The sequence below is a fragment of the Nicotiana tomentosiformis genome, chromosome 2, assembly GCF_000390325.3.
Source record: "Nicotiana tomentosiformis chromosome 2, ASM39032v3, whole genome shotgun sequence".
NCBI lineage: Eukaryota > Viridiplantae > Streptophyta > Magnoliopsida > Solanales > Solanaceae > Nicotiana > Nicotiana tomentosiformis.
In genome coordinates this window covers 30,292,133-30,319,700 of record NC_090813.1, presented here as the reverse complement: position 1 = coordinate 30,319,700, position 27,568 = coordinate 30,292,133, and the positions used below count along the sequence as shown (strand labels likewise).

The 27,568-nt window shown below is 42.1% G+C and overlaps 1 protein-coding gene across 1 annotated transcript; it reads right to left on the bottom strand.

The window, feature by feature from the left end:
• Positions 1-18,022: 18,022 nt before the first annotated feature.
• On the bottom strand, positions 18,023-18,956 carry LOC104110240 (steroid 5-alpha-reductase DET2-like). Its single transcript, XM_009619720.4, has one exon. It carries the CDS (start codon positions 18,850-18,852, stop codon positions 18,085-18,087), a length of 768 nt encoding a protein of 255 aa, XP_009618015.1. The 5' UTR covers positions 18,853-18,956; the 3' UTR covers positions 18,023-18,084.
• Between the last annotated feature and the right edge of the window lie 8,612 nt (positions 18,957-27,568).

The window sequence follows — 27,568 nt, the reverse complement described above, 5'->3', positions numbered from 1 at the left end:
TTTTCACAGTCGTGGCCGAGGGACGATATGTGTTGTTTGAGCGGGGTCGAACATAACATTTTCGTAGTTGTGGCCGAGGGACAATAGGTGTTTATGATGAACGTAAGTTTCTTATTACTTTGATGATGTTGCTATGATTACATGATTGGAGAGAGTTACAAATATTTTGGGCATTGGCTGTCATTCCAGTCCCTAGTCCCGGTCTATCTAGTCCCTACATTACTTGACTTGGAGAGTATTGAGGAGTCGGGCAATGAAAGACAAAAAATAGTCACTCCCTCGTATACTTCGACTAGAAGTGTTCCCTTTGCTGCCTCGTTAAAAATCTCCTTGAGAAAACCCTAATGGGACAAAACTCAAGTGAGGGAAAAAGAGTGCGGCTTGGAGGACACCTTTTCTCTTATAAGTTGAAGTATTTGAGGTGGCTGATGTTCCAATTGTTTGGTAATTGCTTTCCTTCCATTGTTTTTAATTGGAATGAACCCTTGTTTGATTTGGCTGTGATTTTATACGGACCATCCTAATTTGTTCCCAGCTTGCCAGCTCGTGGGTCTTTGCTCGCTTGAGTTTTTGCCTTGAGTACGTAGTCCCCGACTTTGAGCGGTTGTACCTTTGCTTTCTTGTTGTAATAATATTTTGCTTGCTACTTTTGGGCTAGCATCCTTATGTACGCCATATCTCTTCGTTTATCAAATTCATCGAGTTCATGTCTTCTACTCTCATCATTACTAGTACCGTTTTGTGGGAGTATCTTAGGCTAGGCTCCCTGACTTCGACTGATATAACTGCTTTGGTCCCATAGACCAAATAGTAGGGCATATCTCTTGTGATCGTCTTCAGGGTAGTTCTATACGCCCATAATACTTCTGGCAGTATCTCTGCCCATAATCCCTTGGCATCTTTGAGCTTTTTCTTCATGATGTTTAATATGGACTTGTTGGAGGACTTTGCTTGTCTGTTACACGCGGGGTGATATGGGGTCGATAGTATCCTCCCGATGTGCTATTTCTCGAAGAATTTGGCGGTTTTCTTTCCCGTAAACTAGGGTTCGTTGTCGCAGCTGATCTATTTAGGTAGGCAGAATCGGCATATGATGTTCCTCTATATAAAGGTGATTACCTCTTGTTCTTGTATTTGGGCGAACGCTCCTGCTTTCACCCATTTAGAGAAATAATTAGTTAAAACCAAAAGGAATTGTACATTACCTCGCCCTGCTGGGAGAGGGCCCACGATGTCCATTCCACATTTGATGAACGACCACGGGGAGGTGACTGAGTGGAGGTGCTCGCCTACTTGGTGAATCATCGGGGCGTACTTTTGACATTGTTCGCATTTCCTCACAAAGTCTGAGGTGTCCTTTTTTCATAGTGGGCCAATAGTATCCAGCCCGTATGAGGCATCTGACGAGTGCTTGATTGCCGGAGTGAGTACCACAATAGCCTTCAAGGACTTCTTCGAGGGCGCGCTGGGACTTGTTTGGGCCCAAGCATTTTCTAGAGGGCCACCGTAAGTCCTCTTGTATAGGCCGCTGTGGAGGAGACTATATCTGGCTGCTTGAATTCTTAGTTTATTGGCTTTGTTTTTGTCGTTTGGGAGTGTGCCATCCTACAAATAGGCGATAATACAATTGCGCCAATCCAAAGTTAAGATTACGGTTCTTACCTCGATTTGGTCTAGTAATGAGTTGAGGAGGTGGACTACACTTTTATCTCCGGTTGCGATGCTCTTGGTAGCTGCGGCAAACTTGGCGAGGCCATCTTCTTCGCCATTCTACGCACGCGGGATCTGGTCGAGCTAGCATTCGTCGAACTCGGGCAACAACTTACAGATCTCGGTATGGTATTTTTGCAATCTTTGTTCTTTTATTTGGAAAGTCCATGTAACTTGGTTAACCACGAGTTAGGAATCACATCAGAGTTTTAGATGCTTCACCCCATACTTGAGTGATAGCCTTAATCCTGCAATTATGGCCTCATACTCGACCTCGTTGTTAGTCATATTAGGGCACCTCATAGACTGGCGAATTACTTTGCCTGTAGGGACCTCGAGTACGAATCCTAGTTCGAACCCTGTAGCGTTGGATGCACCAATGGTATATAGGACCCAGAGGTTTTGTGTTTCGAGAGAAGCTTGGACGACTTCCTTCTCGACTTCAGGCATTATCTTTGCACTGAAATATACGATGAAATCAGCGAGCACTTGTGACTTTATCGCTGTTTGCGGCTGGTATATGATATCATGCTCGCTTAGCTCGATGGCCCACTTGGCCAGCCTCCCCGATAGCTCGAGTTTATGCAAAAGGCTTCTCAAGGGAAAGGTTATAACGACCGAGATAGGGTGGCACTGGAAATAGGGTCTAAGTTTTCGTGAAGCTATGACCAATGCCAGAGCTAGTTTTTCGAGGTGCGGGCACCTCGTCTCTGCATCGATGAGTGTTTTGATAATGTAATAGATGGGAGATTGCGTACCTTTACTTTTTCGGATCAGGACTGCACTTACTGCTACTTCGAAGATGGCAACATAGATGAGAAGGTATTCCCCAGGTTCGGGCTTCGAAAGCAGAGGTGGTAATGATAAATATGCCTTCAGTTCTCGCAGAGCTTGGACGCACTCGGGAGTCCATTCGAGACCGTTGTCCTTTTTAAGCATGCCAAAAAATTTATGACATCTATCAGACGACCGCGAGATGAATCTCGATAAAGTGGTGATCCGACCAGTCAACCTTTGGACTTGCTTCTTGGTAGCCAAGAGTTCCGGTATCCCCTTGATAGGTTTGATTTGTTTTGGTTTGACCTCGATCCCCCGATGTGACACCAAGAACTTTCTAAAGGCTACGCCAAATGCGCATTCCTCTAGATATAGTTTCATTATATACCGTCTTAGTATGTCAAAAGCTTCCTTCAAATGATTGATATGATCCTCTGCCTTTACGGACTTGACCAGCATGTCATCTATATATACTTCCATGGTCTTGCCGAGCTGGTCTTTGAACATCTTCGTGACCAATCTTTGATATGTGGATCCTGCATTCTTTAGCCCAAATGGCATGACCCTATAGCAGTATGTTCCTTGGTGGGCGATGAACGTGGTTTTCTCCTGGTCCTCTTCTTCCATAAGTATCTGGTTATAACCTGAGTACGCGTACAAGAAACTCAGCAACTCGTGTCCGACCGTTGCTTCGATGATTTGGTCCATGTGTGGCAATGGGAACGAGTCCTTCGGGCATGATTTTTTTAAGTCCGTGAAATCCACACACATCTGCCATTATCCATTTATCTTTTTGACCATCACTACGTTAGCGATCCAATTAGGGTACTTTGACTCCCTGATGGAACCATTTTCTAATAGTTTCCCCACCTCCTCGCGGATGACATCGTTAATGGCAGGATTGAATTTATGTCTGACATGCCTTACTAGGGGGTAGAACGGGTCGATGTTTAATTTGTGTGAAGTAATCTCCTTGGGATGCTTGGCATATCTGTATGGCTGAAGGCAAACAAATCTGCATTAGTTATTAAGAATTGACGGAATTTACCTGCTCTCGGAGTTTGTAGCCAATGTAGGCCTTTTTGCTACACTCATTGGGGTCTAATTGAACGGGGTCGAGGTCTTCTATGGTCGAGTCCGCAGCCTCGACCATTTCGGGATCCATGATGACGTCCTCGGTCTCATCTTGTGTCGACCTCAACACTGTTGATTGATATGCCTCTTTTTCTTTGTATTTTTTCTATTGGGTTGTCATGCTGTCTAAGGCAATGCGGTAGCACTCCCAGGATGTATGATGTTCTCCGCATATGCTGAATATTCCCCAAGGTGTTGGGAATTTGATTACTTGGTATAGGCTAGAGGGGATGACTCTTATAGGATGTATCCACGGTCGTCCCACTATGGTATTGTACGCGGTGGCCTGGTCTATGATGTGGAATGTCATCTCAAGCATTATGCCATCGACCAAGATGGGGAGTGTAATTTCTCCTGATGTCTGCTCAACTGTATTATTAAAATCGATTAGCGTGATGCAGCATGGCATTATCTTGTCCTCGAGTCTCATTTGGGTGAGGACTCGGGATGGATAATGCACGCTCCACTTCCATCGTCCACCATGATACGTTTAACAGAAGTATTTAAAATGCGTAAAGTAATGACGAAGGCATCATTATGAGGGAAAGTCAAACCGTCGGCATCTGACTCGTCGCAGATGATACTTTTTTGGAGTCCGTCGTACCGTTCGCGGGTGATAGATCGCTTGAGCTTGTAAGTGGTGGTGAATTTCATGCTATTGATATAGACATCGTCACTGCTTCTGATGATCATGTTGATAATACGAGCTGGTGATGGCGGCTTCGGAGGACCTTGGTGTTCACGTCTTATGGCAAAATTGTTTCTCCCCTTGTTGCTTAGCAGCTCTTTGAGGTATCCCTGCCATAACATGATCACAACTTCTTGCCTGAGGGTGATGCAATCTTCTGTTTTGTGCACTCGTTCTTGGTGAAACTCACATAGGGCGTCCGATTTCTGGTGCTCGGGTCGGACCTCATCTTTGGTGGCCATTTTACCTTCGTTTTGAGATTCTCCAGAGCGTAGACTATTTATGTAGGTGATACACAAAAATTGTACGCAAATAATAAGGGGGCATACCTCACTCGTTCCGATGAATCCCTGTCCTCGGCTGGATGGGCCTTCCTCATAGCTGAGGAAAGGTGGGGCGTGGGCCCTGACATATGACTGGTGTCATTCTCTGTTGGGTCGTGAGCCCGGGTGATCTCTCTTGATGTTGTCACTTTGTTCTTTTTTGGGCTCGGCTTGTACTGAGACGAGCCGATGGGTCGGTACATTAAGGTCGTCCTCATCTACTCGAACTTCAGCACAGTAAGCATTATGGATCTCGTCCCAAATGGTTGGAGGATATTTCATCAATCGAGTCAACAATTTTTAGTTGCTCTCGAACCATCTCTACTCATCCTATTCTGAAAGGTTGTGAAGGCCATCCCCTTGGACACGTTCTGTGGAGTCATTCTTACCCTATTGAATCGGGCGAGGAAGTCCCTCAGTCCTTCTTCCAAGGTCTTCGTGATGGCGAATATATCGTTTACCCTTGTTTCGGCCTTCTTGGCTCCGGCATGTGTCATTACAAACTTATCGTCCATTTCCTCGAAAGTTTCTATGGAGCGGGCTCGTAGTTGTGAGTACCATGTTAATGCCCCTCATGTGAGGGTTTCGCCAAATTTTTTCAGCAAAATAGAGGAAATTTGTTCCTTGGTGAGATCATTGCCTTTCATGGCGGTGACGTAAGGAGTCACATGATCTTTGGGATCGGTCATTCCGTATATCCTGAGGTAGGGCGACATTTTGAAGGTATTTGGTATGGCATGCGGGGCTGCTTCTTCGTTGTACGGCTGTTCTAAAAACCTTCCTGTGTCCCTCTTTGGTAATAGCTTAGGGGCGCCTGGTATCTTGTCGACTCGTTCTTGGTGTTCTTTCATTCGATCTCTGAGTGTTTTATTTTCATTCTCCATTTCCTCCATCCTCTTAAGAACAGCGGCAAGGGCGCTATCACCTATATTGTTAGTAACATTGTGAGTTATACCTGGTGTTGGAGGGTCTGGTCAGTCGCTCTATTCGTCTGCTCGTTGTACTGTGCAGGTTCTTGCGATTTCTGCAGTTGTGCATGGAACGGGCTTGCTGAGTATGCTTACTAGCGCATCAGTCATCCATGCTTCGAGGAGCTTTTTCACGTCTAGCAAGGTCCCTTCTTCTATGGACGTGGATGCCCCTTTTTCGTTGGGTTTTGTTATGCTACAATGGGGAGGAGGCGACCTCTCGCGCCTAGGGGAGGTAGTGGGCGTCACGTCTTTGCCTAGGGTTGCACAGCTCTTGTTGATAGCATTCATGAGGTTGGTCCTCTCTCCTTGGTTACCTACCATGTAGGTTTTTGTACGTACAAAGAAAAAAAGAAGATATTGGGGTTTGTGAGGTTAGTAACTTGCGTTAGCTGTAGATCTAAAGGAAACTAAAAAATTAACTAAGATAAGTTCAACTAATTAGATTTATGCAAATAAGGGTTAATCTTGGTTAATAATAATATCATAAATATGAAATTCTCGGTATTATGATAAATGTCACGTAGATCTATTCCGAAGGTTATGATGGTGTACAATAATGACAATATTCAAGGACCCAAACAAAACTAATGTAGCATTAAATAGTGATAAATAGCAATAAATGACATTTATGTAAATAAAACGAATGAGTCACCCTCAAAAGGATGAAATCTGTGGATGTTCTTTCTGACAATGATGTATGATGGATAAGCCTTTGAATATTCGAGTTATTCTCGAATCCAGTGGAAAAATATGGACAAGAATCTTAGTGAAAGGGTTAAATTTTTATGCCTGTAATAAAACCAGATTCTCTCCATAAAGTCAAAGTGTATTTTACAAGTGAATATATCATGTCCCCTATTATTATCTCTCTTTCTATTTATAGAGAACATGTTCCTAGAAACCCTAATAGATCTATGTGCTATTTATCGTAATAGATCTATTGCTATTCATCGTAACCTTCGGAATAGATCTATGTGCTATTTATCATAATACCGAGAATTTCGTCTTTAGAATATTATTATTAACCAAGATTAACCCTTATTTGCATAAATTTAATTAGTTGAACCAAGATCTATATTTTTGGTCAAACAATTTGGCGTCGTCTGTGGGGATCTCTTAGTTAATATTTTAGTTTCCTTTAGATCTACAGCTAACGCAAGTTACTAACCTCACAAACCCCAAGATATTCTTCTTTTTTCGTACGTACAAAAACCTACATGGCAGGTAACCAAGGAGAGAGGACCAACCTCATGAATGCTATCAACGAGAGCTGTGAAACCCTAGGCGAAGACGTGACACCCACTGCCTCCCCTAGGCGCGAGAGGTCGCCTCCTCCCCATTGTAGCATAACAAAACCCGACGGAAAAGGGGCATCCACATCCACAGAAGAAGGGACGCCGCCAGCTGTGCATGGCTGACCGATATGCTAGTAAGCGTACTCAACAAGCCCGTTCCATGCACAACTGCAGAAATAGCAAGAACTTGCATAGTAAAACAAGCAGACGAACAGAGCGACCGACCAGACCCTCCAACACCAGGTATAACTCACAATGTTACTAACCATGCAGATGATAGCGCCCTCGCCGATGTTCTAAAGAGCATGGAGGAAGCGGAGAATGAAAATAAAGCACTCAGAGATCAAATAAAAAACACCAAGAGCGAGTCGACAAGATACAAGGAGATCCTAAGCTATTGCCAAAGAGGGACGCATGCAGATTCGTAGAACAGCTGTATAGCGAAGAAGCAGCCCTGCATGCCATACCAAAGACCTTCAAAGTGCCGCCTTACCTTAGAATATACGACGGAACGACTGATCCTAAAGATCATGTGACTCATTACGTCACCACTGTAAAAAGCAATGACCTCACCAAGGAACAATTGTCCTCTATTTTGCTGAAGAAATTTGGCGAAACCCTCATAGGAGGGGCATTAATATGGCACTCGCAGCTACCAGCCCGCTCCATAGAAACTTCTAAAAATATGGCCGATAAGTTTGTAAAGGCACATGTCGGAGCCAAGAAGGCCGAAACAAGGGTAAATGATATATTCGCCATCAAGAAGTCCTTAGGAGAAGGACTGAGGGCCTTCCTCGTCCGATTCAACATGGTAAGAATGACTCTACCGAACGTATCCGAGAGGATGGCGGTCGCGGCCTTTCAAAACGGGTTCAGTAGTGATGGTTCGAGAGCAACTAGAAAATTATTGAGCCGATTGATGAGGATGACCTTGACGGAATGACCCATCGGTTCATCTCGCCACAAGCTGATCCTAGAAAAGAACGAAGAGAAAACATCAGGAGAGATCACCCGGTCTCACGACCTGACAGAGAACGACACCAGCCATATGTCAGGGCCCACGCCCCACCTTCCCTCCCCTATGAGGAAGGCCCATCCAAGCCGAGGACATGGACTCACCGGAACGAGAGAGGTATGCCCCTTTATTATAAGCTCACAATTTTTGCGTATCACCTACAAAAATAGTCTACGCTCTGGAAAAGCTCGGAACAAAGGTAAAGTGGCTGCCAAAGATGAGGTCCCACCCGAGCACCATAAAATCTGACGCCCTATGTGAGTTTCACCAAGAACGAGGGCACAAAATAGAAGATTGCATCGCCCTCAGATAAGATGTTGTGAACATGTTGCGGCAGGGACACATCAAAGAGCTACTAAGCGACAAGGGGAGAAATAATTTTGCCACAGGTTGTGAACACCAAGGTCCGCCGAAGCCGCTATCACCAGCTCATACTATCAACATGATCATCGGAGGCAGTGACGATGCCTTTATCAAAGGTGTGAAATTCACCACCACTCACAAGCTCAAGCGATCTATCACCCATGAACGACACGACGGACTCGAATAAAGTATCATCTTCGACGAGTCAAATGCCAACGGTTTGACTTTCCCTCATAATGATGCCCTCGTCATTACTTTACGCATTTTATATATTGATGCCAAACGTATCATGGTGGACGATGGAAGCGGAGCGTGCATTATCCATCCCCGAGTCCTCACCAAAATGAGACTCGAGGACAAGATAGTGCCATACTGCATCACGCTAACCGGTTTTAATAATGCAGTTGAGCGGATATCAGGAGAAATTACATTCCCCGTCTTGGCCGGTGGAGTGACGCTGGAGATGACATTCTACATCATGGACCAGGCTACCGCATACAATGCCATAGTGGGACGACCGTAGATACATCCCATAAGAGCCATCCCCTCCAGCCTATACCGAGTAATCAAATTCCCAACACCTTGGGGAATATTCAGCATACGCGGAGAACAACGTACATCCCGGGAGTGCTACCGCATTGCCTTAGATTGCACGACAACCCAATAGAAAAAAGACAAAGCAAATGAGGCATAACAATCAATAGGGCCGAGGTCGACACAAGATAAGACCGAGGACGTCATCATGGATCCCGAAATGGTCGAGGCTGCGGACTCGACCATAGAAGACCTCGACCCCATTCAATTAGACCCTAATGTCTATAGCAAAAAGGCCTACATCGGCTGCAAACTTCGAGAGCCATGTAAATTCCGTCAATTCTTAATAACTAATGCAGATTTGTTTACCTTCAACCATGCAGATATGCCGGGCATCCCCAAGGAGATCTCTACACAAATTAAATATCGACCGTTCTACCCCCCAATAAGGCAGGTCAGACGTAAATTCAATCCCGCCATTAACGATGCCGTCCGCGATGAGGTGAGAAAACTATTAGAAAATGGTTCCATCAGAGAGTCAATGTACCCCAAATGGATTGCCAACGTAGAAATGGTCAAAAAGAAAAATAGGGAATGGCAGATGTGCGTGGATTTCACAGACTTAAACAAAACATGCCCGAAGGACTCGTTCTCGTTGCCACTCATCGACACAATGGTCGAACACGAGCTACTGAGTTTCTTGGATGCGTACTCAAGTTTTAACCATATACTTATGGAAGAAGAGGAACGGGAGAAAACTACGTTCATCACCCACCAAGGAACATACTGATATATGGTCATGCCATTTGGCTGAAGAACGCAGGAGCCACATATCAAAGATTGGTCACGAATATGTTCAAATACCATCTCGGCAAGATCATGGAAGTATATATAGATGACTTGTTGGTCAAGTCCGTAAAGGCAGCGGATCATATCGATCATTTGAATGAAGCTTTTGACATACTAAGACGGTACGGAATGAAACTAAATCCAGAGAAATGTGTGTTTGGCGTAGCCTCTAGAAAGTTCTTGGGTTTTGGTGTCACAACGAGGGATCGAGGTCAACCCAGACCAAATCAAAGCTATCGATGGGATACCGGAACTCTTGTCTACCAAGAAGCAAGTCCAAAGGTTGACTGGTCGAATCGCCATTTTATCGAGATTCATCTCGCAGTCGTCTGATAGATGTCACAAATTTTTTGGCGTGCTCAAAAAAGACAACAGTCTCAAATGGACACCCGAGTGCGTCCAAGCTCTACGAGAACTAAAGGCATATCTATCATCGCCACCTCTGCTTTCAAAGCCCAAACCTTAAGATCACCTCATCGTCTATCTAGCCGTCTCCGAAGAAGCAGTAAATGTAGTCCTGATCCGCGAAAGCAAAGGTACACAATCTCTCATCTATTACATTAGCAAAATACTCGTTGATGCCGAGACGAGGTACCCGTACCTCGAAAAACTGGTTGTGGCATTAGTCAAAGATGTACGAAAGATTAGACCTTATTTCCAGTGCCACCCTATCTCGGTCGTTATAACCTTTCCCCTGAGAAGCATTTTGCATAAACCTGATCTATAGAGGAGACTGGCCAAGTGATCCATCGAGCTAAGTGAGCAATATATCATATACCAGTCGTGAACGACGATAAAGTCGCAAGTGCTCACTGACTTTGTCGCAGACTTCAGTGCAAAGATAATGCCTGAAGTTGAGAAGGAAGTCGTCCAAGCTTCCCTCCAAACACAAGACCTCTAGGTCCTATATACCGATAGCACATCCAACACTATAGGGTCCCACTGGTACTCGTACTCGAGGTCCCTACAGGCAAAGTAATCCGTTAGTCCATAAAGTGCCCGGATATGACTAACAACAAGGCCGAGTATGAGGCCGTAACTGCAGGATTGAGGCTAGCACTCAAGTATAGGGCAAAGCGACTGAAACTCCAATGTGATTCCCAACTCGTGGTTAACCAAGTTATAGGGACTTTCCAAATCAAAGAACAAAGATTGCAAAAATACCAGACCGAGATTTGTAGGTTGTTGCCCAAGTTCGACGAATGCCAGCTCGACCAGATCTCACCTGCGTAGAATGCCGAAGCAGACAACCTCCCCAAGTTCACCGCAACTACCAAGAGCATCAGGACCAGAGATAAAAGTGTAGTCCACATCCTCAACTCATCACTAGACCAAATCGAGGTAAGAATCGTAAGCTCAACTTGGGATTGGCGCAATCATATTATCGCCTATTTGCAGGACGACACACTCCCACATGACAAAAAAGAAGCCAAGAAACTAAGAATGAAAGCAGCCAGATACATTTTCCTCTATAGCGACCTATACAAGAGGACTTACGGCAGCCCTCTAGAAAATGCTTGGGACTAAACAAGTCCCAGCGCATCCTCGAAGAAGTCTATGAAGGCCATTGTGGTGCTCACTCCGGCAATCAAGCACTCGTCAAATACCTCATACGGGCAGGATACTATTGGCCCACCATAAAAAAAGATGCCTCAGACTTCGAAAGGAAATGCAAACTATGCCAAAAGTATGCCCCAATGATTCACCAAGCAGGCGAACACCTCCACTCGGTCACCTCCTCGTGGCTTTTCATCAAATGGGGAATGGACAGCGTGGGCTCCCTCCCAGCATAGCGAGGTAATGTACGATTTATTTTGGTTTTAACTGACTATTTTTCTAAATGGGTGGAAGCATTAACATTGGCCAAATATGGGAACAAGAGCTAATCACCTTTATACGGAGGAACATCATCTACCGATTCGATCTAACTAAAGAGACCAGCTACGACAACGGACCCCAGTTCACAGGAAAGAAAACCACTGAATTCTTCAAGAAATAGCACACCAGGAGGATACTATCGACCCCATATCACCCAGCGGGTTATGGACAAGCAGAGTCGTCCAACAAGTCCATATTAAACATTATGAAGAAAAAGCTCGAAGACGCCAAGGGACTTTGGCCGGAGATACTTTCAGAAGTATTATGGGCGTATAGAACTACCCCGAAGACGAGCAAATGAGAGTCGCCTTACTCTTTAGTCTATGGGACTGAAGCAATTATACCAGTAGAAGTAGGGGAGCGTAGCCTAAGATACTCCTACGAAAGCGGTACAAGTAATGATGAGAGTAGAAGGCAGGAACATGATGAAATTGAGGAACGAAGAGATATGGCGTACATAAGGATGGAAGCCCAAAATCAACAAGCAGAACGTTATTACAACAAGAAAGCAAAGGTCCGACCGCTCAAAGTCGGGGACTGCATACTCAAGGCTAAAACTCAAGCGAGCAAAGACTGACGAGAAGGCAAGCTGGGAACAAACTGGGACGGTCCGTATAAAATCACAGCCAAAGCAAACAAGGGTTCATTCCAATAAAAGGATAAGTTAGACCAAGTTTGAACAACACCCACCATTCTTCGGTCGAGATTAATAAAAGATAAGTTCGATCAAGTACGAACAACACTTACCAGCCCTCGACCACGATTCAAAGAAGTAAAGATTTAACCAAGTTCAAATAATGCCTATTAATCCTCGGCCTCGTTCCGATAAACTTTGATATATACAAGGACAACGACAAAAGCATGAAGGAGAAAAACGTGCAAAGTACAGAAACAAACCACAACAAATAAGAAAGGTGCAAATAAAAGCAAAGGCCAACTCTTATATTATAAGTAAAGGATTCTTACAAAGGCTCATAAAGATGCCAACAAAAATACACAAAAACTCCAGAAAAAGCAAAAAAACAACAGCCGATAACTACCATCACGACTTGTGACACCCTCATCGGTCTGACCCTTAACGCCCTCTCCATCCTTGCTAGAAGGGTATATGGAATCATACCAGGCCTCATCCTCAAGGTGATCTATAGCATCATCATCGTCCTCATCTTCCTCACCAGGACAAGCATCAGTCAGATCATAGCCACAAGCAATCCGAGCCTCGCGAGCCTTGACACGAGCATCCTCAAAGTCTGCGGCAGGAACGGAGCCCGCTACTTGCAACTCACGAAGCACATCCAATCGGGCCTCGGCGTGAATCCACTATTCGTAAAACTCGCAAGGAATGTTGGGGAAGCCAGAAGCCGCATATGAAGAAGGCAGTTCAAGTAGTTTGAACTTCTCGGCCTCCAGAGCAGCAACCCGATCATAAAGGTCAGAGGTCTCTTTCTCCAACTCCCCAATCTTTTCATCAAGCCGCTCTTCTGTAAGCCTTGCCATCGACAAGTCATTTTCTCGCTCGGAACGAAGAGTTCGGTTCGCCACTTCAAGGGACTCCGCCTTCCTCAGAGTTTTCGACCGAGCGGACTCCGCCTTCTCTAGCTCCTCTTGCTTCTCGGTGACCTCACCACTAAGAGCCTCCGCCCTGAACTGACACTCTTCGAGTTGGCCTCGCAGCATGACCACTTGGGCTTAGAGATCACTGCATTGGGCTTCTACGCCCCTGCTAAGCTCGAGCTCCTCCTCTTTTCCCCTCAACGTCCCTTCCAAGATGCTGCATTTATCCACGACCCGCATTAACTCCTCATCCTTTTCCACGACCCGCATTAACTCCTCCCTCAGCTGGCGCACATCGCCGACACCGGAGCTGCTGATACTTCTCAAGACATTTAAAATACTTGTCTTTCAACTTCAGGTAAATATATTTATGTTTTTTCTCCCAGCGAGCACTCTCGATCTCCAAAATAACTGTCTGCAAAATGAAGAAAAGAAATTAGAGCTTAGGAAAGAAAGAAAAACATAAAGAAAAGAACGAACGACAATTATACTTACTCGAAGAGCAAGGCCAGCAATGTTATTAAACAAAGTTCTATCATCTATCGTCTCGAGGGTCGTATCCTCAATTTTAGAACAAAGAGGACCAAGGGCAGGGATTATTTCCTCGGTGTTTACAAGTAGGTTACGATCCATCAGGATCGGAATAGTCCTTGAACCCCCTTCCAACCACACTTCGAGTTGAGTGAGTCCCTCATCGATCATCCTCAACTCGTCTATATCCATGTCGGAGTCAGATCCAACATCCTCCTCAGCGATGACCTTCCCTCTACCATCATTCAAAGAAGGGACGTCCGCCGCGACCCCGGAAGATGAGGCCTCCTCGCGCCTCGGAAGTGTAGGGCCGTCATTATGGACCTCGCCATCGATCGTGTCCCCCATAGGATGCATGCTCGTTTCCTCCAAGTAAGGGGCCTCGGGGCTCTCTCAAATATACAATGTAGTTATTTCTCAAAGAACAAAGCCATAATCTCCCACATCAATGACTGTCGGCCTCTCTCCCCCCGTATCCACGATTCTTCTCTCACGGGGCATTAGACCACCATCATCAGGAAAGGCGTCGTCCTCATAAACTAGTGAAAAGAGTTGGGTAGCAAAAGTTGCAGATGGAACAGAGATGGGATCTCGAACTACGGTAGCTAAGGTTGAGACCGATACGGAAGATGTAGTAGTCACAACAGGAGCAGAAGCCGAAAATGCATCATCCGTCCTTCAGAAAGAGGGCACTGGTGCCCGACTCCTCCGAGAAGATCCCTTGCCTGAGAAAAAGACAACATCAAGTTAGCAAAACGAATCCATACACAATAGTAAATTCTCCTGGCCACGATCAAAGAAAAGAAATTACCAGTCGAAGGGAGAGCATGCTTGAATTTCTTGAAAAAGCCTAGCCAATCACGGATCCCTACGATGTGAGGGAGGAGTCGCTCGACCCGGTCAGAGATATGAGCGACCAGAGAAGGAAGCTGGCCATTGGCTGCAAAAGAGAAAAGTAAAAAAATCAAAACCCGGAACCAAAAATGAACACAGAAAGAAACAGAGCACTCACAAGTGTAGTTCCAAGATTTCGGAAAGTCGTTGACATTGGCCATGACGTCCTCGGTCCTGATTGAAGAAGAAGTTAAGTTAGAACTGATGATTGTCTTTGTCGTCTATCTTCACCACCAAACATTTGCCTTCTCGATGGCGAAGGTTCAGCATCGCCCCCTATAAAAGTCAGGGGTGAATAGATATATCAAGTGTCGCAGCGTTAGCTCGACCCCGACCAGATCAGCGAATTTGGTCAGCATCTTAATCACCTTGTAGACGTATGGTGCAAGCTGGGCCGGGCAGATGCCGTAATGACGAAAAAATTCCTCCACTAGTGGGAGGAGGGGGAAAGAGTAACCGATGAGGAAGTGGTAGGCATAAAGAGCGTTATACCCAGGACGATAGACCTGTACTACATCCCCCTCAGCCGGGATCAGCTCAACATGGTTTGGAAGGCCGAGTTTGGCCTTAAGTTCCGCCAATTCCTTAGGCGTCATCGTTGATTTAAAGACACCAGGCGCGGAGTCCGGTACTTTGGTAAGGTCAGACCTGGATTCGGGATTACGTGGAATTATTTCCTCCACCAACGGGAAGGTTTCATCCTCAACAATGGCGAAAACACTCTCCCGCGGTCGGGGGAGGGGGAACACCACTGCCAAGGGAGCAACACGACTCCCCTCACTAGCATCAGAAGATACGTTAGACATGATTCAACGTAGTGGAGGAGAGTAACAAACGAGAGGGAATGAAGAACAATATAGGTGTCAATGAAACAAGAGGAAAGAAATTCGGAGAAGAAGAGAGCAAGAGAAAGATATGGTGTTTCGGAACGTTAGAGGGTTTAAACTCCAAAATCAAGTTCAAGGATCTCTATTTATAAAAGTCATGGCACCAAAACCAAAAACGGTTCATCATGATTGGCACAGGAACCGAAGCGGCAGGTCTAATCAAAGGTCACATGCGAAACGAAGCGACATATCGAGAATATGCATCATAATGATGCATGACATCATGACATCATCCTAACCCATGGACAACATAACTCCAGCAAATCATCTAGGAAATTCGAAGCATTTGAAATGTGCGGCCCACAAAGGGCCACGTTGCATGCTCACCGCAACCACGACTCGTGTAGTCCGCTTGATTAGTTTGACCACCAACAACATGATCCGCTCATCGAACCTGCCTGCGAAGTCGGCCTCAATAAGCGGAGAAACTAATTATATAGGTCAAAATCTATCTCTAAAATACTTAAGTTAGGATAGCACTGGCGAAACATTCCCAGGCTGCCACGTGTCGAAGTGGTTTAAGGAACAATGAAAGCCGTGGTCGAAGAGTTAGCAAGGACTGAGGATGAGGAGTCATCAAAGATCGAGGCCGAGGTCGAATACCCTTGACAGAGTTAGAACGACTAGTTTCAAGATAGGACATTAAGAGGAAATATTCTAATGGATATTCTCTGGACTTGTAAAACTAGGGTTTCAAGGAACATTTAGAAAGAGACACCATGTCACTTGTAAAATATACTTTGACTTTATAAAGAGAATCTTGTCTTATTACATGCATACAAAAATAATATTTTTACTAAGATTCTTGTGCACATTTTTCACTAGATCCGAGAATAACTCGAATATTCAAAGGCTTAACCATCATTCATCATTGTTAGAAAGAACATCCATTGATTTCATCCTTTCTGGAGTGACTCATTCGTTTTATTTACATAAATGTCATTTATTACTATTCATCACTGTTTAATGCTACATTACTTCTGTTTGGGTCCTTGAATATTGTCATTATTGTACACCATCGTAACCTTCAGAATAGATCTACGTGCTATTTATTATATTACCTAGAATTTCGTCTTTAGAATATTATTATTAACCAAGATTAACTCTTATTTACATAAATCTAATAAATTGAACCAAGATCTATATTTTTGGTCAAACAACAATGACATTGAGTTTGCAAATGGATTGGATGCTCCTACTCTATAAAATTGTACGTCTTCTGCAATTTTCTTTACTTTGTCATTTAATATCATAATGAAAAACAAATTGTGGGATGCGTTTGCTAAAATTTCAAACTTGGTAGGTTCTCTACTACTTGCTAAAACTTCAAACTTCGTATTACGAAAATCTGCCGAAAATCTTTTACACATGGGATCATTCCTACATACAGGGGCGGATCCACATGGTGTCAAGAGGGTTCAGTTGAACCCGCTTCGTTGAAAAATTATACTATGCATATTGAAAAATTATATTTAGACAGATAGCATTTATATAGAAAGTAATAAATTGAACCCTCTTTAAACAAATATCTTCTTTGTCGAGGTGGTTCAAAATGTTTGGAGGGTACCAAGTTCGAATCCCATTTCGTCCATCATCCAATTAATTCTTTTATTCTCCCACACTGGGAAGTAGTGTATGCAACCAATAGCCAAGATTGTATTTGAGATTAACCCCTTCTAATATTACTCTTATGTCCACTCATATATTATTTTACTATGTTATTTTATCTTTCTTTTTTGCCAGAATACAATAAAAATTATTCTATAGTTTAATTTGCTCAAAAAACCAAACCTACCTACAAAGTGAAATTGGTTCGTTGTTTCTTAAAATTTGATAAAAAGCAAATATATTTGTTGAAATTATTTATAATTAGTTAGTTTTATTTTGTTTAGTGACGTTTATTTATTTTATACTGAATTTTCTAGTTTGGTATATAGCTCCAAAAAGTTGTTACTTGAATTAGTTTAGTATTTATAGATTTATTCTCTCCGCTCTTTAGATAACAACTTCTTATTAGGAACAAAGAAAACTCTAGATTTATTTAAATATTTTAGAGTTAACAAATTTTTGTTCCATTGAATTTCTGAAAGTAAAATTTGTTAAATTACTAATTATATTTCTACAAGCAGAGATAGATAAATTTGTTTGTACCTTTCGAAAAATATTTTTAATTTTGTTAAAACTATAGAGTGCCAACTTTAGAATAACTTCATTTTGAGATTGTGTTAAGTCCAATAAATAAATAAATGATCAAATCTTGGTTGTCATACCTAACACCATTTATACTAGCTCGTCTTTGACTGAACTCGCTTGTGCAAAATTTAGATTCGCCACTGCCTACTTACATGCGATAATTATTCTCTTACTATTTTCTGAGTTTGAGCTGGTGTCTGGGGATGAAATTTATTTCAAGATAAAAAACACATTACAACAACGACATACCTAATGTAATCCCATAAGTAGAATTTGAGAGGGTAGTGAGTATGCAGCCTTATATCTTATGCAAGTAGAGGCTATTTCCGATGTACCGACAAATCAAAGTAAGTATGCATAACTACAACAGTATAGAGAAATAAATGCAGTAGAAAATAAAAACACATTATGCTTGAGAAATATAAATAGCAGGAATAGTTTTTGCACTGCATAATCACAAAGTCACAACAAGATATACATAAAATATCTTAGTACAGAAATGGAATAACAGCTTTTCTATTCTTAGGATAATCTTCCCCAAATTTCTCCAAATACCACTTATGATTCGAAAGTGCTCGCGGAACCAAGTTAGAGCAAGTGTAAACGAAAAACGCAAGCCCAGCCCAAGACCAAGTCATCAAAGCCCAGCCCAACCATTCTATCACTTCCCCCAAATAATTTGGGCTGCTCACACACTCAAAAAGCCCACTTCTTGGAATCTTATATCCACCACCTTGACTTTTCAGGCCCATTAACACACCATCGGCCCAAATATTCATCATCATACCAATTGCAAACACAACAATCCCACCAACAAATCTTAGCCAAAACAACTCATCAACCTCATAATTAGCATAATGAGACACCCATCTAGTTTGTATATAAGCATTCAAAATATTATAAACAAAACCTGTCAAAGCAATATTCAATGGAAAATTACCATTAGTGGTTTTTTGGGAGAGTTTAATTGGATAAATAATTGTACGATTGATGTAATGTAAAAGGAAAGGAGAAATGAGAAAATAGGCTAAAGGGTTTGTATGATTTTTGCCAAAAGGAAAGAGGAGAAGTGTAAGCCAAAGTGTTGGGCTTTCCATTAGAAACCATGCAAAGGGTGGTGAAATTGCGGTTCCTGAATTTGAACGGTAGTGTTTGCCATAGGGAGAAGTTAGGAATTGGCTTAAGATGAAAGTGGGTATTGACATAAGGAGAATAAAGAAGATGATGAATTGAAACAGATTTTGATCTGAGAACATTGTTACTCTCGTAAAACTGCACTGTTCACTTTGGAGTTGCCGTAGCTGAAGTGGTTTTTTGTCGGTCTAAAATGGGATAAAGCCTCTTTTAAAGGGTTGTGATGAGCGTGGTCGCCGCTCATATAAAGTTAGGCACCTATCTTTTTTTTTTTTCTTCGGTGTCCGGTGCTCGTATTGGATTCGATAAATTCTACTTTCTCTGTTTCAAATTTATTAATTCGTTCAAAAAAAATGATATATTTTTATAATTGGAAATAATTCAATTTTAAACTTTTTATTTTATTAATTTTACCCTTAATTAGAAGTTTTTATAACCACACAAATATTATGTCTCACAAAATTTTTACCCCTTAAACTTTTAAGAGCACAAGTTTTAAAAGTTTTTTTTTTCTTAAACTTCGTGCTGAGTCAAACTACCCCATCTAAATTAAAACGGAGGGAGTAACTCGCACCGAAAAATACCACATTGGGACATTGATGAAGCCAGAAATTCCGCGAAGGGCGTTCAAAATTTAATATACACATATAAAAAAAGAAATTTTGACCTACATACATAATATAAGTTTCTATATACATAATATAATTTACGATAAAGAATGTTCGGTTGATCATCCTACAATGCATGTGGCTACTATACGCCAATGATCGGAGGTAAAGAATTTCCAAACAAAGATAACTTTATACTCATACGTCGAATTTGACCTCTGATTAAGAATGAATGATTACTTACCACTACACCACAACTCTGATTGGCCAAGCAATTATCGTTATTAATAGTTTGGCCCTACTTTTCTTGTTAGGGAGCTACATTATTAGCTATAGATTCAGACGAACCTAGTAGTTTTTGTTAAAATTTTATATTTTTATTAAAAAATTATTAAATATATATAAAATACTTAATTATGAATCCAACAAATAAAACGAGTTATAAATTTAATCACATAAAGTTCAAATTATGGCTCTATTTTGGGTGATAATTAAGAAGGATTCTTTTTAAACTCATGTTTTCCTTTTCTATTTCCAATTTAAAAACAATTAACTGCACGTCTGTCATGTTCAAACTTAAAAAGGACTTTTTTATGAGTTCCGGAAGGGATGTTTGTCCTCTTTTTCAGTATTTTTCGAAAACCAACACTTAAAACATACTAGAAAATATCACAGGTATCTAAGCATCTACCTGACTTAGGGGTGTTTCTCGGTTAGTGCGATATATATTTTGATTCGGTATTTTTAAATTTTAATTTTTTAAAATGCTATACAAATACCATACTTAATTAAATTCGGTATAATTTGATTTTTTTACTTTTGATTTCGATTTATTCTGTCCGATCATTTCGATTTATGCAGCTCGAATATTAATTAGTCCATTGAGATAAACTGTAATATTCTTAAATACGATACTCACAAATATAAAAATAAAAATACAATAAGCTCACTGCTGATAAAATCTTTGTTCAAAACCAAAGTATTAACCTATAGAGAGAAAAAATATACATAAATTTGATTATTAAAAATATTTGTTACTTTCTTAGAATTATTGTTAAATTTATAGAATACAACAAGAACTAATCCAATGCAATAACAATATACAAGTAAGAAAATATTAAAGAGTAAGACTCAGAATCTGCCGCCTACGTTATTCCTCCATTTTTGCTGCCAGCCGCAACATAAATGCCAAGGAAAATAGTAGTCTAAAGGCTAAAAAGCTCTGCATAGAAATCTCATAATGAGCAAGATCGAGTTATGTAGATTACCCAAGCTCTCAAACCAAGCTAAATAAAAAATACAACTACTAAAATACGAAATTATTTTTAGCAAGTGTTCCCATAAAAAAGTTCTCATAATAAATATTTTTAAGCAATTCTATCTAATTGCTTTAGCATTCCATATCTGTTGAAGAAAGCGAGAAGAAAAGAAATGAAAGAGAAATGATTTAAAAAGTACAATATATTTTAAAATGAATGAAAGAAAGTTTGAAAATTCGAAAATTACTTTACAATTCTACTGTGTAATTATCATCAATTTTCGCTTCTTGACAACTAAAGAGTGTAATTGTTCTCCCTTAATTACACTAAATTCTATTTTGACAAAGTATTTCGCTTAACAGACACACCAAAACTATATAATTATATCTAGTCTAATTTTAAAATGATTTTCCAAACAAACCCTTAAAAACAAATCCGCTTCCCTCCCGATAATTTCAAGCACTCTTTGACTCTCTTTTCAAAGTCCTTTTTATCTTTCCCTCGCGGTACTTGTTCGTTATCGGTCTCTCGCCCGTATTTAGCCTTGGATGGAATTCACAACCCGATTTGGGCTGCATTCCCAAACAACCCGACTCGTAGACATCGCCTCGTGGTGCGACAGGGTCCAGGCACAACGGGGCTCTCGCCCTCTCTGGCGCCCCCTTCCGAGGGACTTGGCCCGGTCCACCGCAGAGGACGCTTCTCCAGACTACAATTCGGATGACAAAATCGCCCGATTCTAAGGCACGCCAAGAGTAATGCCAGCACGAGGCACGCCCTGCCCTACCATGCCCGACGTCGTGCCATGGCCGCGTCCGACATCGTGCCATGGCCGCGTCCGATGTCATACCATGGCCGCGTCTGACGTCGTGCCATGGCCAGACCCTGCCACGTCCGACGTTGTGCCATGGCCGCATCCTGCCTGGTGCCATATCCTATGTTGTGCCATAGCCAAGTCCTGCCATGTCCTGCGTCGTGGCATGGCCATGTCCTGCCACGTCCGATGTCGTTCCATGGCCGAGTTTGACGTCGTGCCATGATCATGCCCTGCCACGTCCGACATCGTGTCATGTCCTGTGTCGTTCCATGGCTATGTCCTACCATGTTCTGCGTCGTGTCATGGACATGTCCTTCCATGTCCTGCGTCCTGCCATGTTCGATGTCGTGCCATGGCCGCGTCCGATGTCGTGCCATGGCCACACCCTGCCACGTCTAACGTTGTGCCATGGCCATGTCTTGCTTCATGCCATATCCTGCGTCGTGCCATGGTCATGTCCTATGTCGTGCCATGGCCATGTCCTACCATGTCCGACGTCGTGTCATGTCCTGCGTCCTGCCTCGTGCCATGTCCTGACACGGCACGAGGCAGGACGTGGCCATGGCACGACGTTGGACGCGGCCATGGCACGAGGTCGAACGTGGCAGGGCGTGGCTATGGCACGACGTCGGGCGTGGCCATGGCACGACGTCGGACGTGGCAGGGCGTGGTCGTACAATTAATAAAATGATAAGTCGAGTGTCGAGCATACAGAGACTTGTATCAACTACCCACTAAATTCTCCAAGATTATTATTCAGTCAAGCTAAATTCGAGTTCAAGAATGTGATTATACTAAACTATAATTCTAAGTAGTAACTAAATTATCAAGTAGCAAAATAATTGTGGTGTATTCAGTAGAGACAGATATTCCAGGGTTGTGATCGATTCACCGATTCTATTGTGTTCTAGTTAACTATCCATTTCATACAATTCACTCATGGTTTCTAATTAATCGATAATTGCTCTCATAGCCTTTTTCCGAAGTACTAATCGCCTATTTAAAATATATTAACGCCTATATTCCTATAAAATCAATCTATTAAGAACGCATTAAGACTGCGATATTTAATTAAGTACAGTTACTAGGTATATTCCTATCCTAACCACAAATTCGCCCCCCTAAAGAGTTAAGATCATGCTCTCTTTAATTCTTCTCTAATCTAAACATGGCTTTCCCAAGCATAGCATAGATAGTAAATAGAACCTAACTGCTGGCCAGACAAATAAGCAATTAATCACAGAATTGAAGAAATAATCATATATTAGTAAATTATAATCAAGGTTAAGTCAACGTTAAACAACAATATTCATGGCTAAATCACAACCCCAGAACTATGGGTTTTAGCCACTCATGATAATAGCAAACAATTTCATAAGTGTTGGATAATTGAAAATACTAAGAAAAGATGAAGAAAATTGAGATCTCTTCACTCCTGAATTTTTCTCGTGTGTCTTCCCCCTTCCAAGTGGCGTCTCCCCTCTAAAAATAAGCTTAGTCTTACTTTTATACGTGTTGGGTAGGTCTAGGGCCAAAATAATCTTATCCCGGGCAAAGTTGGACAAAATTCACGCCACCAGCGCCCATCCCAGCGCTAGGCGCCATTCCTGGCGCTGACAATTTTCCAACACTGCCTCTGGCGCCACAGGTAGCCTGTGGCGCTGAAAATGCCATTTTTGCTTTTCTCGTCCGTTTTGGCTCTAATCTCGCACCTTTCGCCCCCAATTGTTCCCAGATCATTCCTACACATCACAACACCTCAAATTAATATAAATCAACATTTTACATCCTAAATTCACGAAACAAGAGTAAAACATGAGGCGATATACATATAAATATATATACTTTAAACTAAACATCAACACCCCACACTTAGACTCTTGCTCGTCCTCGAGCAATGGGCCTATCAAATATACCCCCAACTACGTACAAGTCTCAACTATAGAGGAGCACTTCAACTTTTAACCATACACTCTACCCTTGACTATGATCAATGCCGGCACACAAGCATGAGCATACAAAATTTCACATTCTTCCCGTTTAAGTATGCCCAAGTATAACATTTCAATTCAATCAATTCCAACAACCTATTTGTAACCACCTAACCTCAAAATCCGACTTGTTACCACTAAGCATCCTTAACTCGAGTACTCACCCACGAAGAAAGTTTACAATATTACCAATCATTCATGAGATCATGTGCCCGCACCAACACACAAAAGAGTGAATATAGACTTAGTCCACACATTCAAATATGCTTTTGAATATAAATTAAGGACATCACATAATTGAACAAAATTCGCTCACTCTCACAAAGAATTCATATGCATCCCGTGGTCGTACCATAAGCTTGCCCGTAGTGTACATCTTTACTAACTTAAGCTAGCCAAATCTAGGATCAATTAGGACTTTAAGGTTGTAATGTAGGCTAAGGGACGAGTATGATACATTTAGAAATAGTGACTAACCCTTCTAAGTACTTTAATACACTACGCTCACAAATCAAGCACATCTTCTTCTCAACTAATTCACTTGCCACAAACCATATGCACATAGCCCTCTTTTCAATTAAGCACTTCTATATTCCCACTAGCACAAATCAGTAAGATTGGAAGGTGTGTATTTTTCTACATTATTTGAACTATCATATTTTTTTTCTTTTTTTCTTGCAATTTATTTTTCACATACTTCATACATTAAAGTTCATCGGCTAGTGACTTTGATCTCAATTTTTGTGCACCAAAGGGCCCTTCCATTGTTCCACTCGAAAGCTACCCCCCAATCTCTCACTTTATTTCTTTTAGCGACTAAGTGCCTTAGGAGGTAAAGGTTCAACAATCTCAAATTAAGAACAAAATAGGGGTATGGCTTGTAATGTGGGTGCCAAAGAAAAGGTCTATAGGCTCAAAGGGGCTAGCAATAGAATTTTTATTTTTTGTGTGACAAGCACATCTATGATCAAGCAAGAAATGCCTACGTCATCTCCTCTATTAGCACAACTTACAATTTCGCTTCGATTAACACACGGGGCAAGTTATAAACTACACAGGATAGCACAGAAGATTACAAATCCTCACACACACATTGCACATGACTCAATCACGACAGTTTTGTTCAACTCTCAAGTCAAGCAAGCACACATAATTGAGAAAAAATAAGCAATATTGCACTATGTAGCATACAAGTCAAACAACTGAGAAAAGGCATCACAAAATAGGCTATTTACTTTACTTAGACGTCACAATTCAAACCAAATACACGGGATGATAGAATGTATGTCATAGTCTAATGTGCTAGCATCAAACATGTCACTAGGTAGCTCGAGCAACTCAGTTTCTTCCTATACTACTCCTAAAAAAAATAGAGTACCCGGTTCGAGCTACAACTTTGGAAAAGAACCGGCGCCCAAAGAAAAACCAAGGGATACTACCTAACTATCCTAAAAAAAAAAAAACTTTTTGGTGTTTTTAATCGGACTTTATCCCTCAAGAAAATTATCCAACTGATCCATCGTCGGGAAAGGTTCGAGCTTTTTCTAATTTTTTTTCTTTATTTGTATTTTTTTTCTTTTCTAAAACAAACTAAACTAAAACTAGACTAAATAAAACTAATAAAAGAAATGAATTAAAACAAATTGTTACAAGATATATAAACATCACAAGTAGTATTCCTCCCACCCCACACTTGGTCTATGCATAGTCCCCAATGCATATAAAAATATAAAACAGAGTAGGGTGAAAAGAAAACTCCCTATTAGTCGGAGTCCTCCTCCTCAGCGTGCCTTCCATTAGCAGCTCCGGGCATATCATCATCAGGTCCTAGAGGCACCAAAGCCATGGGCCCCGTAATATCATCACCAACCTCATCCTCTGTGTCTGAGCCCTTGACACTGTTTACGTCCTCCGACGAGTCAACGGGGCTGCCAGGTGCAATCCCCAACATCTCCTTGGATGAGCTCGACAAGTCATTGCATAAATGCATACGCTTCTCGTCTGAAATACCAGTCCTCCTCATGAGCAAATTTAAAGAGTTATAGAGGTACCTGTTGAAGTTCTCGTCTCGTTCGTTTCGTGCTGCCTGAGTGAGCTTAGACGATGTCTCCAACAAGGATGTGATGTCCAACATTCCTGTAGGCGCCTCCACCACCTCATCATACCCTGGATACTCTGGCACCCCTCGAAAAACATATATTGCATGAGCAAGTTGCCTAAGAAGAACCTCCTAATTTGCTGCCCAAATCACGTGCGGGCCATCTCACCGAGCATGATCTCACCCACATTAATGGGTCTGCCAGTCATCAAAAAGAATATGACACACACTCGAGCTCGAGTGCAGTCGCTATTGTGCTCCACGGGCATGAGTCTGGCTTGCACAAAATTCTGCCATACTTTGGCAATCTTGTTAAGATCAGAGCGAACCATGTGATTGTGAATATCGCCTTGCTTCCTGGTCCACTTGGCATTTGAATCCATGCCAAAAAGAGTGTGACGTATCAATGTGTATTTTGGGCTTCTGACAAATTTCTGGAGCCTCCTCGGGTCAGTATTCTCAACCCCCAAAAATGCACATAAAGATCGTCTATCCAGTGGCACGTCCTTCCCATGTACATGTGACCTGAAGAAGCTTGTATCCCAGTTGGCGTACAGTTCCCGAACCATGCTTAAATTTGCATGTCCGGGGCATTCTATGAGTTTGTCCATGTTCAGTGCACCCAACCGGCCAAGTACATGTGGGAAGTTCCTCTCTAACGTTTGTACATTAATCCCCATTTCCGAAATGTACCGCCCAGAGGGTACGGAATCTATATGCCATGCAATAGCCGCATCAGTACTTAAATTCAAGCGAGGTCGCGGTCACAGTGGTGCCTGCTGTGATCCCTCGACTACTTGTTTTCCTTTAGCTTGCCTTGAGGATCCTTCTCCTTGCTTGCGCTTTTTGGCCGCGGGGGCAGTGGTAGAGGACTTGCCTATTTCCTTGCCTTTGCTAGAACTATCACGAGCCATAATATCCTGTAACACAAATAAGCATGAATGTGAGAACTCATCAAGAAATATGCCTAAGGTTTTCGCGCAAGTAATAAATGACCCCACTCTTACAACTGAAGGCGCAATGTACAATACTTCACAACTTTGATCTAAAATGCTCAAGTGTTGCACTCCAAAGCTATGGGTACTCAAGACTTTCCCATGCTACACAATAGATAAAAGGCACTAATGATGCCACAAAAACAAGTAAGTGATCATGGCTAAGTAAATTCACCTTAATGCAAGCAAGTGGCATATGGTATTTTAATGTCCACAACTATTACAACTACACTAATTTAGATCACTCTACAACGTTCTATAACATACATCATATAGGATACATGGTGTGGGCAATATATGTGCATTGAAACCAAACTCCCAAGCATGTAAAATCATCCCCACATACCCCACACTCAACCCAATATTATATACAAATGCACTTGGTTACTCAGACTTCACCGGTGCACAAAATACTCATTTAAACATTTTAGCAAATACCCTGCGGGCATGAAGTGTGTGCATTCTAGTTGAACAATGGTAGAACATGGTGACCCTCCCAAATTTCAACGAAGTAGAGAGAATTCTAGTTTACTACTTCGTATACAAAATAACCACACAATATTCGACCAATCCGGACCACCCACCATAAAAAATTCTTAAGAAACTACATAGTGGAAAATTTGGGGATTAGGGCAATTGGGGGGATGGGAAACTCATGGTTATTGACCTATTAGAATACAAAAAGAAGAAGAATAAGAAGATAAATAAGAACATACCTGTAGCGTTTAGGAGGAGATCAAAAGAAGAACTTGAGAAATTTTTGAGAGAGGGATGAAGAAGCTCGACAGAAGCAGGAGCTAGAGAGAGAGAGATGCGTTTTAGTTTTTGGGTGGAGAGTGTTTTAGTTATGTTTTTAATTTGTTATGGGTGGGTATGGGTTATAAGATGGGTTTTAGTATGAGAGCATATGGGTAGATGGGTTGGGTTAGTGGGTATGGGAATTACGTTAATAATCAAAATTGAAAAAGAAAAGAAAAAAGAATTACATGGTCCCCCTCAGCCCAGCGCTCCGCGCTATGCCTGGCGCTGGGGGTTTGGAACATTCTGCCTTCAGCGCCCCAGGCAGCATG